At 44.9% G+C, this 16321-nt stretch overlaps 1 protein-coding gene across 1 annotated transcript in view; it reads right to left on the minus strand.

Moving 5' to 3' along the window:
- Positions 1-3544: 3544 nt before the first annotated feature.
- LOC121586006 (activating signal cointegrator 1 complex subunit 3) overlaps positions 3545-16321 on the minus strand; it is a 164333-nt gene continuing 151556 nt past the window's right edge. Inside the window, exons 36-43 of the mRNA XM_045213014.1 lie at positions 12597-12708; positions 12118-12252; positions 8849-9073; positions 6515-6666; positions 5921-6071; positions 4613-4819; positions 4330-4505; positions 3545-4143 (exon numbers count right to left, since the gene is read on the minus strand). Coding sequence (XP_045068949.1) covers positions 3996-4143; positions 4330-4505; positions 4613-4819; positions 5921-6071; positions 6515-6666; positions 8849-9073; positions 12118-12252; positions 12597-12708 — 1306 coding nt within the window. The 3' untranslated portion in view covers positions 3545-3995. The remainder of the gene's footprint in view (positions 4144-4329; positions 4506-4612; positions 4820-5920; positions 6072-6514; positions 6667-8848; positions 9074-12117; positions 12253-12596; positions 12709-16321) is intronic.

The following is a 16321-nucleotide window of genomic DNA, read 5'->3' on the forward strand; positions in this document are numbered from 1 at the left end:
ATATTCTGAGGCCTAGTTTATATGTCGACGGGACACTTTTTACGCCACTTCGATACATAGTGATTTTCGTAGCAGGTTAGGAGAGTATTACCTGCAACGAAAAAGTCACTTCAGTATCGAAGTGGCGTGTTTCTCATAGGTCGACCTTCCCGTTTTATTTCCTATAAAACAGACAATTGCACAAAATAAAATCGCTTATGTCTAACGGCAAAATATATAATTATAGGCCAAGCAGTTAATATACGAAATAATAATTAGTTAATGCATTATAAAACAGGTTTAAACAACTATGCCTATGCCAAATCAATTTGGAATTTAATAGGCCCTGTTGTTTTCTCTGATGTGGACACCATATTGGGATCCGTCAACGGAAAGACAAGTGTGCCCTTGCCAATGCACTCTCACCCCCCACCCCCACACACACTCTTCTTTCTCCCATCATGTGTTGTGTTCGTATTTCCTTCACTTTCGACACGGACGCCCAGATGATAGGATATCTCCTGCCGCGCGCGAGAAAGATAAAATAAGCCAGGATGCGGTGCATGCACGGAATAGTTGACGCCAGTTTAACCTTTTCGTAAAACCCCAATTTACTACTAATTAGACTGCAAATATCTGTGGAAAAGAGAACAATAGAAAATACTCGAGCTTATTAAGTCCCCAGGAAGGACTCAAAATGATGCCATAAAGTAAAACATCTACCTAGGCTACCTCCACTGGGTAGGCCTAATTAGCTTAAAATGACAAAATTCACAGCAACATGTCCTCTGTCAGTGACTGTCTTAATCGACAGTAATGTGGCATGCCTCAAGTTAGACAATCTAACTAGGTTTCGTCTAAATGGCTACACACAGAGATACATTCACATTTCACTGTGAAAATAACAGATAAGTTCATCCTTAAGAGTCTAAACTGGGGTTCTACTAAGATAACATATGGAATTGTTTTAAGATGGTCATACCAAGGATAATTTAGCTTTGATTTGGAATTTTAGGACCCCTTTAGGTAGGCCTATACAAAAAGTAATTAATTACTTGATGAAACATTGAATTTGGCCTTACTGCTATTAGCTCATAGAAACGCATTGACTAACGATTCATACATGGAAAAACAGATTGTCAAAAAGTAAATCAAAAGGATGTTTGTTTTAAAGTGTCTGTCTTATATCTGAGAAATTTAAGATCAGGAAATATGTATATATATTTTTTACCCATATTTAACTAAACATTCTGGCCACTAAACTACTTCCATATATTCCATATATTCTGTTTTTTAACTGGTACCTGGCTACCTTCAGATGAGTCTTGTGAGGCTTGTGGGCGTCCTGGAGCAAAACAACTGCCATGTATGCGTTCATGATAGCCTCACCTTTCTGTGGAGGGTTCATATTAGTGTGTAGCCCAGACTGATAATACAGACGAAAGGTGGCAGATCAGTGGTAAGACTTCAGATGAGTCCCATGAAGTGAAGCTTGTGGGGGTAGTAGAGAAAAACAGAGAACATATTAGTTTGTAGGCCAAACTGTTCGGATGATACAGACTTTTTGTTAGAAGACCGATTTTCGGGATGTCTCATGATCTGACAAACACCGCTGTAGCTCGCCACCTTCTACCAAAGATGCAGAAGGCCGTTGGCAGCTGCAGTAGATTGAGACGCAGACCATGCCAAAAATATCAGATATAAACAGATATCTCTAGCTAGCTTAAACAGAAGGATTTTGATGGGGATTTTTCCATTATGCTAATTAGATTTCCGCAGGGGCGTTGACATCGACTCCAGGGTTTTCTAACTCGAAAATGTGGATTATCATATTAGGCATAGCTAGCCTAATAGCCATGAATAACGGTTATTTTCATAATTATGTTAACAGCATGATAGTGCTGTCCTGTGATCCTAATGTGTATTTAAACTAACCTTAATGCAGTAGGCTACACTACCAAACAACATGTGCCTATAATAAAATACACGTCTAGCACTGTGGACTGCACAGACGAAAATCATCAAATTACATTGGAGTCCCTGTCACACTTTGGCTATAAAGTAACGAAATTATATTCAAATGTAATTCAGCTCAAATATGGGATACCCTACACACAGACTGAAAAAAAAAGTAGCCTGTGCTATTTGTGGCAGAGACATAGCAACGCATTCCCTATGGTTTAATTCCAATACAATAGGCCTATTAGCCTTCTGCAATTCTGGATCCAATAGTGAAGTGGTGGAAATCCAACGATCACGTGGTGAACCTGACCGCTACAGGAGAAGAAAGTGAGTCCAGCGCATGGGTGAAAGTAGAGGTCTAAATTATGCTCACCACAAACACTACCAAATACTTGAAAGTGTTTGACATGTTTATTTGACCCCTGTCTGATTGACAGATAGCTGTTCTTTAGGACCATAAGGTTTCCATGTTCAGATGAAACCATGGCAGAGGAAAATTGTCCCAGTGACAGACTGACTATATACTATAGAAAGGACATGGTGGTCAACCAGACATGCAGTGTAGTTTGAGATGAAATGGTGTGCTTTTTATTTGAGGTTTAGCAGTAATTATTTGCATGATATGTTTTTTGGCATTGATAGTAAGTGTAATATATAACATAACAATATATAGGTCACTATCTCAAAGTTGTAAAAACCAAAAATAATTTTAAAGAAAAAATAAAGAAAACATATTTTTCAATCAAGAGAGAAGTTACATCTGCTTCAATTGATTGGTCAATCCAAAAACCAGAACAAAGAAGCAGCTGGATTTTGTCTCATAAGTTCGGTTCTAAAATATAGTTGTCAGCTCTCCCAAGAATAGAAAGAAATACAGTTACAAAATACTAATCATTGAAACAATGAGACACCTTTCCATATTTCTCTCTATTTATTTAGGTTACATTCTTTTCTTCTTCTTTGATCAGCTTCTATAGATGATTCTTCCACAGAGAAAGAGGAGAGGAAGAAGAGGGAAAGGAGGAGGCTATTCTGTGCTATACACTAAGGATTGTGGGGGAGGGCAGTGCCTGTATTTCATCCAACAGATGTGACCGTTTGGCACACCAGACTGTAGCCCCACAGCACTACAGGGAAGCATGTTTCACACACCTGCACAGAATTCCAGTTCCACCCCGCCAGCCTAAATAAACTAAACTCCTCTCCGGGAGCAGCTTTTCCCTGTTCGACACAGTGATGCCACGTTTTTCCTGCCATTAACCACCACGCTTTATGCTGCTCTCTCTTACTACTGTTAGTCTTCATCTCAACAAAGTCTCAATGAAATATGTCACCCCTCCCCCACCATACCACACCACTCTCCAGTCTCTAAATCAACTGAGTAAAACAAGCCACCTTTTATCTGGTTTTATTTTCCTCACCACCCATTCAAAAGTTGGTGGATTTGGAGAGTAGGCCAATGCCTGGATATATCATTTACATAATATGACTGGGGAATGATATTATGTATGTAGCTCAGCTGGTAGAGCACGGCGCTTGTAACGCCAAGGTAGTGGGTTCGATCCCCGGGACCACCATACACAAAAATGTATGCACGCATGACTGTAAGTCGCTTTGGATAAAAGCGTCTGCTAAATGGCATATTTTTATTATTATTATTATGTACTGCAACAAAATAGTTATTCATTTTATTACACAATGTTAATGTAACTTGACAGCCCTGTCTTTCATGAGTATTTCTATTGACTGACCGATCATTGTACAGGGTCCCATTAGGCCACAGTTTCCCATAGCCCATGCCCCAGACTAACTAGTACTTAACCCTGTATCCTCCCTCCCTCCCTCCCTCCCTCAAACCCGCAGACACTAGGCCCTCCATGGAATGAGTTTGACATCCCTGCTTTAAGGCTAATCTCCAGTCACACCATCATTACCATCACATCATCCGTGTAAACGTCCCGAACATTGGAGTCTAAAGACATACGTGGCCATTGTCTCCTCATTTTTTTTCATTGTCATCATGTAACTCATGATGATGTCATCATGTTGACATATCACTTGAAGGACATGCCTCCCATGGCCTCAGTGACTTCACTGTTGACCTGGGCAGCGATGCAGGCAGGGGTCACGTTGAGGTGGAGGTCATACTGCTGGTCCAGACCCAGGTAACTGTCACTCATCAAGTATAGCGTGTAGATACACCTGGAGGGGGAGTAGAGGGTTACCAGGGGAAGTAAGAGTTTGGGGTGGGATAAATATCAATAAATCAAATGTTATTATAAAACCCCTTTCACACCGGCAGCTGTCCCAAAATGCCTAAACTAACTGGGCCTAGACCACAAAGAAAATATTTGTTGAACCAATCATTTTTAACATTCCCGTACGTACTTTCCGGTCTTCTCGGGGGTGTAGAAGGCCAGGGAAACGGTGCTGCGGTGTCGGCAGTATCCAATGCGTTTGACGGCCAGTAGCTCTCTGCGCTCCACCTCTCCTAGAACCAGGAACCAGCCCTCATCCTTATTCTTAGGGAACCTGGGGGCCTGGGCCTTACTGTCCTGCTTCCTCTGGAAAACATGATGACAAATCAACTTATCAGCAGTCAATCATAATTAACGTCAATAATGTGTGTGAGCTCCTTTATACATGTGTGAGCATGAGTATGTGTACGTACCCTCTGCTGGCCAGCGTTGATGCGCTGCAGTGAGACTTGCAGGACGTACTCCTGGTCAGCGTGGACATCCAGCCAGCTTCTGTCGTCCCTGAGCTTCCCCCCGGCCGCAGGGAGGGGGCGCTCTGTCTGCTCCCCACATCCCTCCCACCAACCCTTCACACTCAGACGCACCTCCATCACCGGCAGATGGCTGAGGAATGACCAGGCCTGGAGGAGGGGAGGGGAGAGGAGAGGAAGGAGGGCAAAGGAAGGGATGGGGGATAATAAGAGAGAAACAGAGAGGGGTGCAGAGAAATGAGAGAGGGAGAGAGAGACAAGGAAATGTGTCAGACCGGAGTGCAGAGAGAGAGAAAAGAGGAGGGAGAGAGTGTGGGGGAGAGAGAGAGCGAGTCAGACTTAAGTGAGAGCCTTGTATAAGATGGACATATCTATCTGCTAAGACTAGAGCGTTTGATGAAAGCTTGATTCATTCAAACACACATCATTCCCATGGTCTTAGGTGCCTCTTAAAGCTTTGTCATGGTGACTTTAACATCTGACTCGAATGGAGAAGAAAACACAAATCCAAAAGGGGATAGAGAGCAAGCAAGATAGAGGAAGGTAGAGATAGAGAGAGAGTATGGGTGATAGGTGTGTGAATGTGTGTTTTCCTCCTGAAGACCCTGTCAGTGTCAGGGACTGGGATGGGAGAATGAGAAAAGCCTTTCAGATTCACCCAACAAAAGCTATTTATGTAAGGATTACTGTCCCCCGGAGAATCAGACTGGGACACTGCCACGCATCTAGTTATTTAATTAGCCAGGCCGCGACGCCATGGGGGGAGAGTGTGTGGAGGGGCTGGGTGAAGGGGGAGCAGGGACACTGATTGGGTAAGGCCGCTGGGCTGGCAGTGGCGCCTGGACGTTCTCATTACAGCTGCAATTAGCACTTAGATTGGTGCTGTAAACCCTCTCATTGGATCGTAATAGGAGATCCTGGAGGTACCTTGGATCACCGGGACAGACTGATGCTTCTCACGTGTGTGTGTGTGTGTGTGTGTGTGTGTGTGTGTGTGTGTGTGTGTGTGTGTGTCTGTGTGGGCTGACGTTGGTAGAGTGTGTGTATATGTTGTTTGGTAGTGCTCTGGTAGCGAATGTGAGAACGTTACATGAATAGAGAGATGAGGCAGACACCTTGGAAGGACAATGGAGACGGGAGGGTTCATGGTGAAGTGTATATGTACCCCTAGAAACCCTCTATTTCTATAGGAAAGTGACACTTTAACGGTGAGGTGAGGTGAAGGAATGCAGAATGTTAGAAGGTTGTTACCTGGGAGATCTGATGGGGCTGAAGCACCTCCCCCACGATGGCAGCGAAGGTGTTCTCCCGCCCCTCGCAGGTGGCAATCAGCTCAGGGAGCCCTTCTATTGGTCCGTGGAAGCCCCTGGCTCCGCCCCTCCCTCCCTTGGAGCTCCACCTGCTGCGGGGAACAACAGGGGGCAGATCTAGTCATGTGATTTTAAATCCTAACCACACTTCCTGCTGTCTCTGGAACCTCAGTCCTCTCTCATCCCTCTATCCCTTTCTCCTTACCATATTTATTGAGTTTTCACAAAATTATTCTTCACTGCAGGAAGCAGCGTCTCAAATCCACATGGTGTGTATGTAAAAATAATTAAAATTGCTTTGGACACTCACTCTTGAATTTCCTCTCTCTCTCTGTGTGTGTGTGTGTGTGTTAGTGTGTGTGCGCGCGTGAGCAGCCCTGAGGTTAGCAGAATGTAACTGATGCTGCTTGATGATAATAATGTTTGCAGAGTTTGATAGTGTCTGTGGATTATAAAATGGTCCATGTCATAGTGTTAATTAGAGAGTCCTAGCACCATTCTCATTGTGTGTGTGTGTGTGTGTAATGTTGTTTACCTGAACAGGTAGAGGTGTTGCTGCTCTATGGTAGGTAGGGTCAGTATAGAGGAGTCATTGAGCCACCTGCCCTGAACGATCATCTGCACCAGGTTACAGATGCTGAGAGCAGTCACCAGCCAGCCCTCGTTGGCTGCTACGTCCAGCATGGCCTGTAGAGATGCACACATGCACAGACAGATAGACAGACATACAGGAACTACTTTAGTTGAAAAATGTGCGCATTTATATAACTATATAAAATCCCCCACTGACATCAGTGTGAGATTCACTCACACTGAGTTACATTACGATTGAGCCCATTTTGCACACTCAAATTCAGCATGTCTTTACACATTCATGCACATATGCTAAACAGCTGAAAAGTACAAATTGGCTATATTGCTTTTTGGTGTTGCTTTTTTGTGTTAATTTAAGGTTAGGGTTAGGCATTAGGGTTAGCAGTGTGGTTAAGGTTAGATTTAAAATCATATTTTATGACTTTGTGGCTGTGCCAGCTAGTGACCACTCTGCAGAGCTTCATGACGAAAAACGCTAACCTGCTCCCTCCCTCGTAAGGTTAGAGTTTGCCGAGCTAACGCTGCATTCTAACAAACTCAATTAATCAGAAAGTAATTCCCCGGCAATAACTATGACTAAAGAGGACCTTGAGTGCACAGGCGAAGTCCCGGCAGAGTTAATCAAAATGCTAATGCAGTACAAATTAAAGTAGTAGTGATTAACATTTCACGGAAGCTGAAGAAGCAAATGGATGATGACAGAACTACGGCTGATGTCACTGGAGTCCTGTTAGCTGGGCCATATACATTAGGCACCAAATGGAAGAAAACGGACTGAAACATCAGTCCAAAAAGAGACGTTTGATTTCATTTTCCGTTGCAAAACGTTTTGCTCTAATGAATACGATACCCTCGCCACATGAGGAGGAGAAAAGCTCTGTTAGCCTGGCCTGGCACAGCAGGAAGCCAGAAAAGTAACCACATGGACAAGCAATGGACAATCACTACCAGACACACACACAGTCAGCGCTTCGTAGATCATCCCCCACACATACAAAGGCAGAAACAATGGCTTACAGATCCAGATCCAGATCCTACAGCCAGACATGGACCAAATCTCTCCCAGGCATGGCCAATCACCAGCAGACCTGGGATCTGGTGGCCAGGGCACTTGGTGGGCAGGCCTGGTTGTTAGGGGCAATCCCTGAGAAAGCTCTTTTTAAGAGGAGCTACAACTAATCTCCACACCTCAACAGCCTCCTGAGTGACAGGGCCTACTGCCGGTCAGGATCCACATTATGTGTGTGTGTATTCTTAGAGTGTGTGTGTGTGTGTATTGTGTGTGTGTACTGGAACTATCAGCAGTAAGTGTGTGGTTGGTGGTTAGGTTAGTGGCAGACAGTGCAGTCTGTGGTGTTAAAGCCGTGCTGTCCCCGTGAGGTGGGGTTCCACCGCCAGGTTGTCATGTGGTCAAACCTGACTGTGGTCCTCATCTCCCTCAACACTTTCATGCAAAGAAGCCAGAGACCCAAAAGAGATACAGTATTTGTCTTTGTCTTTTAAAAAGGCAAAATATACAGATCAATTATCACACTGAAATGGAAATAGTTTGAATACAAGTTAACAAATGATAATTTCTATTATTTGAAAAGACTGTCAGGCATTCTGTTTACCAGTGCCCTCCAAGGCACCTCCATAACATGTCTATGCCCAGGGCTCTAAAGTGCAACCATTTGGTGGCACATGCTCCTGGATAATTAGTTGTGCGATCTGACATTTTATTTTGGGAGCACCAGTGCGACCAGGAAAAAAAAAAATCACCCAGATAATAATGGTTGTAGTGATAGGCTTCACTGTGCAGCTGTTTCCGAGTGCCCTAGAGAAAAAAGCCAGCGCAGATTCGTTCAATCCAAAGCCTATTCGTTCAATCCAAAGTAAAGAATATTAAAGAATGCATGGGAATGCCCGTGTGCACTGTCCACCACTTTGTGTAGCCAGTTAGCGATGCAGAATCAGTCATTTCTAAAGGCTATCCCATAAAACTTTCCAAATTAAATGTTAACTGCAAAATAGGAAAAAGTACTGAGTACTGGTGCTCTGACTGTGACTCTGACACATGGAAATGTGCTCAGGGTCTGAATCCCAGGGCTGAGAGAGGATCCATTCTGGGATGTATGAAAGCAAGCTGTTCTTTTTGATGGGAACAAAAGCACAAGAAAACAGAGGAAGTATTTCAGAGGTGCACTGTTCAGAAAGGGGCAGGGCGGTGGATGAACCCAGAGGGATGTAGTGTTTGGTACTGTACATAAACCTACACAGCAGATCTTCCACTAACCTGACAGATGCGTATGGCGTTGTCCAGCACGGTCTTGGTGTCGGTGCCGTAGTCGGAGCAGGGCAGCTGGGCGCGGCTGAAATGGGCCTGCAGCAGCAGGTGTGTCTTGGTGTGGGCGCTGTCGTAGCTGTGGGGGTTGACCTGCAGGGGGAGACGCTGAGCCAGCTCACTGTTCAGCTGGTCCTCGTTGTGCCTGACGGGCAGCTCCCCGTACTCCTCAGCATCCTGAAGAAGAGAGTGAGGAAGGGAAGGGGGGAGGGAGGGAAGGAGGGAGGGAGGGGGAAAGGAGGGAAGGGGGGAGGGAAGGAGGGAGGGAGAGAGGGGAGGGGGAGGGGGAGAGAGGGAGGGGGGAGGGAGGGGAGAGAGGGAGGGGGGAGGGGGGAGAGAGGGGAGGGGGGAGGGAGGGAAAAAAGGAGGGAGGGAGGGAGGGAGGGAGGGGAGGGGAGGGGAGGGAGAGAGAGAGGGGGATATAGAGAGAAAGAGAGAAGGAGAGATGGAAGGAGAGAGATCAAAGTCAGCGAGGAGGAAGTCAGTTCCCTGCTGTGGTTCTGTGGTTAAATCCTTTGTTTCAGTCATCTCTGTTAAAACAGCTGCATCAGGATCACTGGCTCCCCTCACCCAAGAGAGCAGTTCCCCAAAAATATATTTAAGAGCAAAACCTCTAAGCGAATGAAGAAACCTTAAGTTATAACTGTCCACACCTGCTCATAAAATCCTACAAAAAGTCAGCAACTACACAGCAATTTTCCACAATGTAAAGTTTTATTTTTTAATACAATGTACAGTGGTGGTTCCCTTTCATATGGTTAGAGTGTGTGCTAAACTGTGAATGACCGATATCGAACAACCAAACACTCAGTCTAGGTTGAATGTCTAAATGTCTACCCACATCTCTATTCCTCACTCCTCATAAGATATGTATAGGCTATATAAACGATTTGGTGTGATATAAAACGATGATGCGTTTTCAATCGGGCTGTGTTCAGTGCTGACGGTGTGTTCTGTGTGGAGGCTTGTTTGTGGGGTTTCAGGGGAGACAGAGATGCATGGACACGCATGGCTCTTTTTCTGTGTTTCTCTAATTCACTGCAGTACGTTAAGTTTCGCTAACGTACTTCATCAACAGAGGACCAGCGGAGACATTTATCATTGGGCCTACCCTGCTCTGGACTGTTAAGGTTCCATCCGTCACCAGAGAGATGCAGCGTTAGAAAAGAGGGGGATTGAGGAACAGAGGGAATGATGAGGGGAAAAAAGTGGAATAAAATGATTGATATGGCAGTGGTTTAGTGTCTGCATGCAGATGTGCAGGAGATAAATACAATATATCTTTATACAGAGATCCTCATAACACACTAACTGCTAACTCCCCTACTCACTCCATCCAGCAATCCATCCCTGCCTCCCTCCCTCCATCCATCTCTCCCACAGACGTTCTCTTTAGTGACATTTACAGACAGGGAGGGATGGAAAGGGGGAGGCAAAGGTTGGAAAGAGCAGGAGAGAAAGAGAGAAAGAGCAACATACTTTTTTCACATACTCTTTTTTAGTGTGTGTGTGTGTGTGTGTGTGTGTGTGTGTGTGGGGTGAACGTAGTAGGTCACTTGTGAACTTTAAGAAGAGGAAATAGTAGAGCTTCAGGTCCTTTGTGTTCAACAGGGGGAGGGGTCTGGCTGGGGGGGGAGTGGACAAGGGACGGGGGCGGGGAGGGATCTTGCTGGGGGGAGTGGACAAGGGACGGGGGGTGTAGGGTCTGGCTGGGGGCGTTGTAGGTGCAAAAGAGGGGAAGAAAATGTCTCAATCTTTTCTGCATTTTCAACACATTTCTTTCCCAACACTTCCTATCTAACCTTTGATCCTTCACCCTCCCCCTCGTCTAAATGTCTGGGTGAGACCCATAATGGGGGGGTATTAGAGGGTGGAGGGGGCACGACGGGCTATCTGACACAGCTGCGATGTCGCCGGGTGACCCCCACGGAGGTGTGAAACCGCTTTGTGTCCTAATGATCCCACCAATTAGCAGCAACCAATCAGCAGCATCACTAGGAATAACAGACTAAAACAGGGAACAGAGGGAGAGGAGGAATAGGTACTCACTATTAACTGGGAAGAAGAGAGAAGAAAACCAGTGGAGGAGAACAAAGACATAGAGACCCAGGAGTGATGAGGGGAGTTAATGAGGCCCAGATAAAGAGGTGTTTATTTGACAGAACTGAGACCCTGACCTCCATCATGGTCATCTAGCTATCCTCCTGTCCAGTAGTCTATCCCCCTCTCGCTCAATGTGAACACAATGGGAGAAGTACATGTAGAAGCACAGTAGTATGGTGAACAAATAACGTCTGCCTGCACAATGCCTGATAGACTATTAGATTCAACTACACACTCCAACATTTCAAAAACGGAATGCAAATCAATGGCTGTAGTCCCACCGCTGATGATGGAGTACAGTCTAGTTCAGTCCAGTACAGTCTAGTATAGTCCAGTCCAGTCTAGTACAGTCCAGTACAGTCTAGTCCAGTACAGTCTAGTCCAGTACAGTCTAGTCCAGTAGTCTAGTCCAGTACAGTCTAGTCCAGTACAGTCTAGTCCAGTCCAGTCTAGTCCAGTCTAGTCCAGTACAGTCTAGTCCAGTACAGTCTAGTCTAGTGTCTAGTCCAGTACAGTCTAGTCCAGTACAGTCTAGTCCAGTAGTCTAGTCCAGTACAGTCTAGTCCAGTACAGTCTAGTCCAGTACAGTCTAGTCCAGTACAGTCTAGTCCAGTACAGTCTAGTCCAGTACAGTCTAGTCCAGTAGTCTAGTCCAGTAGTCTAGTCCAGTACAGTCTAGTCCAGTACAGTCTAGTCCAGTACAGTCTAGTCCAGTAGTCTAGTCCAGTAGTCTAGTCCAGTAGTCTAGTCCAGTACAGTCTAGTCCAGTACAGTCTAGTCCAGTAGTCTAGTCCAGTACAGTCTAGTCCAGTACAGTCTAGTCCAGTACAGTCTAGTCCAGTACAGTCTAGTCCAGTAGTCTAGTAGTCTAGTCCAGTAGTCTAGTCCAGTAGTCTAGTCCAGTAGTCTAGTCCAGTCTAGTCCAGTCTAGTCCGGTACAGTCTAGTCCAGTACAGTCTAGTCCAGTAGTCTAGTCCAGTAGTCTAGTCCAGTAGTCTAGTCCAGTAGTCTAGTCCAGTAGTCTAGTCCAGTATATAGTGGAGGTGACAGATGCCCTGATGAAGATAAGGCAATGTCATCATGTTCTGTTGTCATTACGAGCAGTCAGTCAGACATACCGTGAGGACAGAGAGGATGTCCTGGATGGGCAGCTCAGCCCTCAGCCTCTCCTTGAACATCCTGACTGTCTGGTGCTTCAGGTAGTAGTAGGAGGAGATACGACCGTACGTCAGGGGCTCAATTGTGCAATCATCCTGGAGGGAGGGAGACAGTAGGAGAGGAGACATGGAGGAGGAGAGGAGAGGAAACAGGGAGGAAAGGAGGAGAGGAGAGGAAACAGGGAGGAAAAGAGGAGAGGAGACATGGAGGAAGACGGGAGGAGAGAAGACAGGAGGGAAGACATGGTGAACCGTACTGATTCATGTTAAATCTATCAACACAAACCACAATGGTTCCCTCTGTATGTACCTGTGTGCTTTATAACTTCACACTGCCTGACTACTACAGGCAAATCAATTAAAATGAATACATGTGCACAGACATACAGGTCATACACACACAAACACAATTACACACACAAATGCACACACTCCCTTACCTCTCCTATCTCCATACAGTAGGAACACTCCAGGTCTCGGAGACTCCTCTCCACCAGGTTGGACAGGTACTTGTTAACGGTCTCGTGGCTGATGTCATCCAGGCTGTAGTAACTGGACAACACACACAACAACCAGGTTAGACCTACTGTACATGTAACAGAAACTTGGGGAGACAGATTATAACATTTAGGAAACAGACAAAAAGAAAGCAGCAGTTACGTTTATAAAAGATCCTAGGCTATTTAATAGAGGAAATTGAAACGTTATATCATTTTCATATCTAGTTGCTGACTATTACTCCCAAATCAAGTGACTTCTGATAGGTCCAAAACACCACATGAGCAAGGACAATCCTTTAAAAGTCCCTAAAAAGGAGTCCATGTTTAAGGTAACAGCTGACATTCATTCAATGCTTTTCTACCTCTCCCTGCACCCTAATAAACCATCTGTAGCCGCTGCAAAGTTATGCTAAAACAGATAAATACTATTGGACATGTTTCAGATGTGGCCACTGCCAGTAATAACTCAGGGGTATTAAAAGGAGTCTATGGGGAGTCTGTAATATATGTACGTTTTTACAGCTTATTGATTTACTCATAACCCTGCGCTGACCATAGTAACAACTCCAATGCTCCCCACACTAACACTGATACACTTCATCTATGCAGACATAACATATATCATCAACACACACACACACACACACACACACAGTATATTCTCTAGCTAGCACATACAAATCAATACACAGAATAAACGGCACACATCGATCAAAAGCCACTGCATCATAAGCATCAATAATACCACAGTATAGGCCTGTTTGTTTTCTCTGGGGTTGTTGTAGGGGTAAAACTGGGGTAACATATTATTATTAAGAGCCTTGCCCTTGGACCATGCCAGCCCACAGACTGGAACAAACAAAACACCCTCTTATCACAAAATGATTCCCAGATTTTGGGCCATACAGTATTTGCTGAGCTAAGACAACGCACAGCCAAAATGGCTTCCATGCGTGGCTCAGCGGCTCTAATGGGTAAGAGTTACCACATGAGACAAGGACATAAGTGCACACAACTATGTGCTTCATTAACTTCTAATGTCAAATAACATTTGAGTGTGTGTGTATTCGGGTGTATGTGTGTGTGTGTTTGGATGTCTGTGTGTGTATGTGTATGTGAATGTGTGTGTGTTTGGGTGTATGTGTGTGCATGTTTGGGTGTATGTGTGTGCGTGTTTGGGTGTATGTGTATGCGTGTGCGTGTTTGGGTGTATGTGTGTGCGTGTTTGGGTGTATGTGTGTGCGTGTTTGGGTGTATGTGTGTTTGGGTGTATGTGTGTGCGTGTTTGGGTGTACAGTGGGGAGAACAAGTATTTGATACACTGCCAATTTTGCAGGTTTTCCTACTTACAAAGCATGTAGAGGTCTGTAATTTTTATCAAAGGTACACTTCAACTGTGAGAGACGGAAGTTAAAACAAAATTCCAGAAAATCACATTGTATGATTTTTAAGTAATTAATTTGCATTTTATTGCATGACATAAGTATTTGAAACATCAGAAAAGCAGAACTTAGTATTTGGTACAGAAACCTTTGTTTGCAATTACAGAGATCATACGTTTCCTGTAGGTCTTGACCAGGTTTGCACACACTGCAGCAGGGATTTTGGCCCACTCCTCCATACAGACCTTCTCCAGATCCTTCAGGTTTCGGGGCTGTCGCTGGACAATACAGACTTTCAGCTCCCTCCAAAGATTTTCTATTCGGTTCAGGTCTGGAGACTGGCTAGGCCACTCCAGGACCTTGAGATGCTTCTTACCGAGCCACTCCTTAGTTGCCCTGGCTGTGTGTTTCGGGTCGTTGTCATGCTGGAAGACCCAGCCACGACCCATCTTCAATGCTCTTACTGAGGGAAGGAGGTTGTTGGCCAAGATCTTGCGATACATGGCCCCATCCATCCTCCCCTCAATACGGTGCAGTCGTCCTGTCCCCTTTGCAGAAAAGCATCCCCAAAGAATGATGTTTCCATCTCCATGCTTCACGGTTGGGATGGTGTTCTTGGGGTTGTACTCATCCTTCCTCTTCCTCCAAACATGGCGAGTGGAGTTTAGACCAAAAAGCTCTATTTTTGTCTCATCAGACCACATGACCTTCTCCCATTCCTCCTCTGGATCATCCAGATGGTCATTGGCAAACTTCAGACGGGCCTGGACATGCGCTGGCTTGAGCAGGGGGACCTTGCGTGCGCTGCAGGATTTTAATCCATGACGGCGTAGTGTGTTACTAATGGTTTTCTTTGAGACTGTGGTCCCAGCTCTCTTCAGGTCATTGACCAGGTCCTGCCGTGTAGTTCTGGGCTGATCCCTCACCATCCTCATGATCATTGATGCCCCACGAGGTGAGATCTTGCATGGAGCCCCAGACCGAGGGTCATTGACCGTCATCTTGAACTTCTTCCATTTTCTAATAATTGCGCCAACAGTTGTTGCCTTCTCACCAAGCTGCTTGCCTATTGTCCAGTAGCCCATCCCAGCATTGTGCAGGTCTACAATTTTATCCCTGATGTCCTTACACAGCTCTCTGGTCTTGGCCATCGTAGAGAGGTTGGAGTCTGTTTGATTGAGTGTGTGGACAGGTGTCTTTTATACAGGTAACGAGTTCAAACAGGTGCAGTTAATACAGGTAATTAGTGGAGAACAGGAGGGCTTCTTAAAGAAAAACGAACAGGTCTGTGAGAGCCGGAATTTTTACTGGTTGGTAGGTGATCAAATACTTATGTCATTCAATAAAATGCAAATTAATTACTTAAAAATCATACAATGTGATTTTCTTGATTTTTGTTTTAGATTCCGTCTCTCACAGTTGAAGTGTACCTATGATAAAAATGACAGACCTCTACATGCTTTGTAAGTAGGAAAACCTGCAAAATTGGCAGTGGATCAAATACTTGTTCTCCCCACTGTATGTGTGTAGGAAGGATGCTTAATGAAGGTAATTTGACAGTTGCCTCCATATTGATGTATAATAATGTATGTGTGTATGTATGTAAACAAGGATCCACTCACTCTGACATAACCAACTCCTCTCATTACATTAGACTCAGCATAAACAATCCTCCCATGAATATCATTCACAATCATCTGTTCTGTTGAAAACCAGAGGCCATTGGAAAAGAATGCAGCATCGAAACGGAAACAGCAGTTGCGGAGCGGCAGCCATATTTAATGTGTGTTTAATGTTAAGTATGGACGTCATTGTTATCACTCCACATGTCAACACAGCCCAGCAGCCAATGCATTTATTACTGAAAACATTTCACAGCTCTTTACTGGGGTGTGAGAGACTGTGTGTGTGTGAGAGAGAGAGCGTTACGGGCTGTCTGATTAAGTCATGTCCATTAACATCATCAGCATTAGGGTACTGATGCTGCACAAATACATTTATAGTTTGTGTGTTTGTGTGTGTGTGTGTGTGTGTGTGTGTGTGTGTGTGTGTGTGTAGCAGCGCCGGATACAAGCCACCCCAGTCAATCATGTCTCCATGAGTAATTGCCGGTGACAAGGTGACCGTCTCCAGGGCTTGCAGGACAGATCCGATGGCCAATTGGCCATGTATAAAATACAGCTGTGACAATGTGCTGTTGGGTGGTACACATATCTAACCCATAAATCACCTGATATTACCGATACTAAGCCAACTTTATCAAAAAAATAAGACCGGCTGAAA

The sequence above is a fragment of the Coregonus clupeaformis genome, unplaced genomic scaffold, assembly GCF_020615455.1.
Source record: "Coregonus clupeaformis isolate EN_2021a unplaced genomic scaffold, ASM2061545v1 scaf0071, whole genome shotgun sequence".
Classification (NCBI taxonomy): Eukaryota; Metazoa; Chordata; class Actinopteri; order Salmoniformes; family Salmonidae; genus Coregonus; species Coregonus clupeaformis.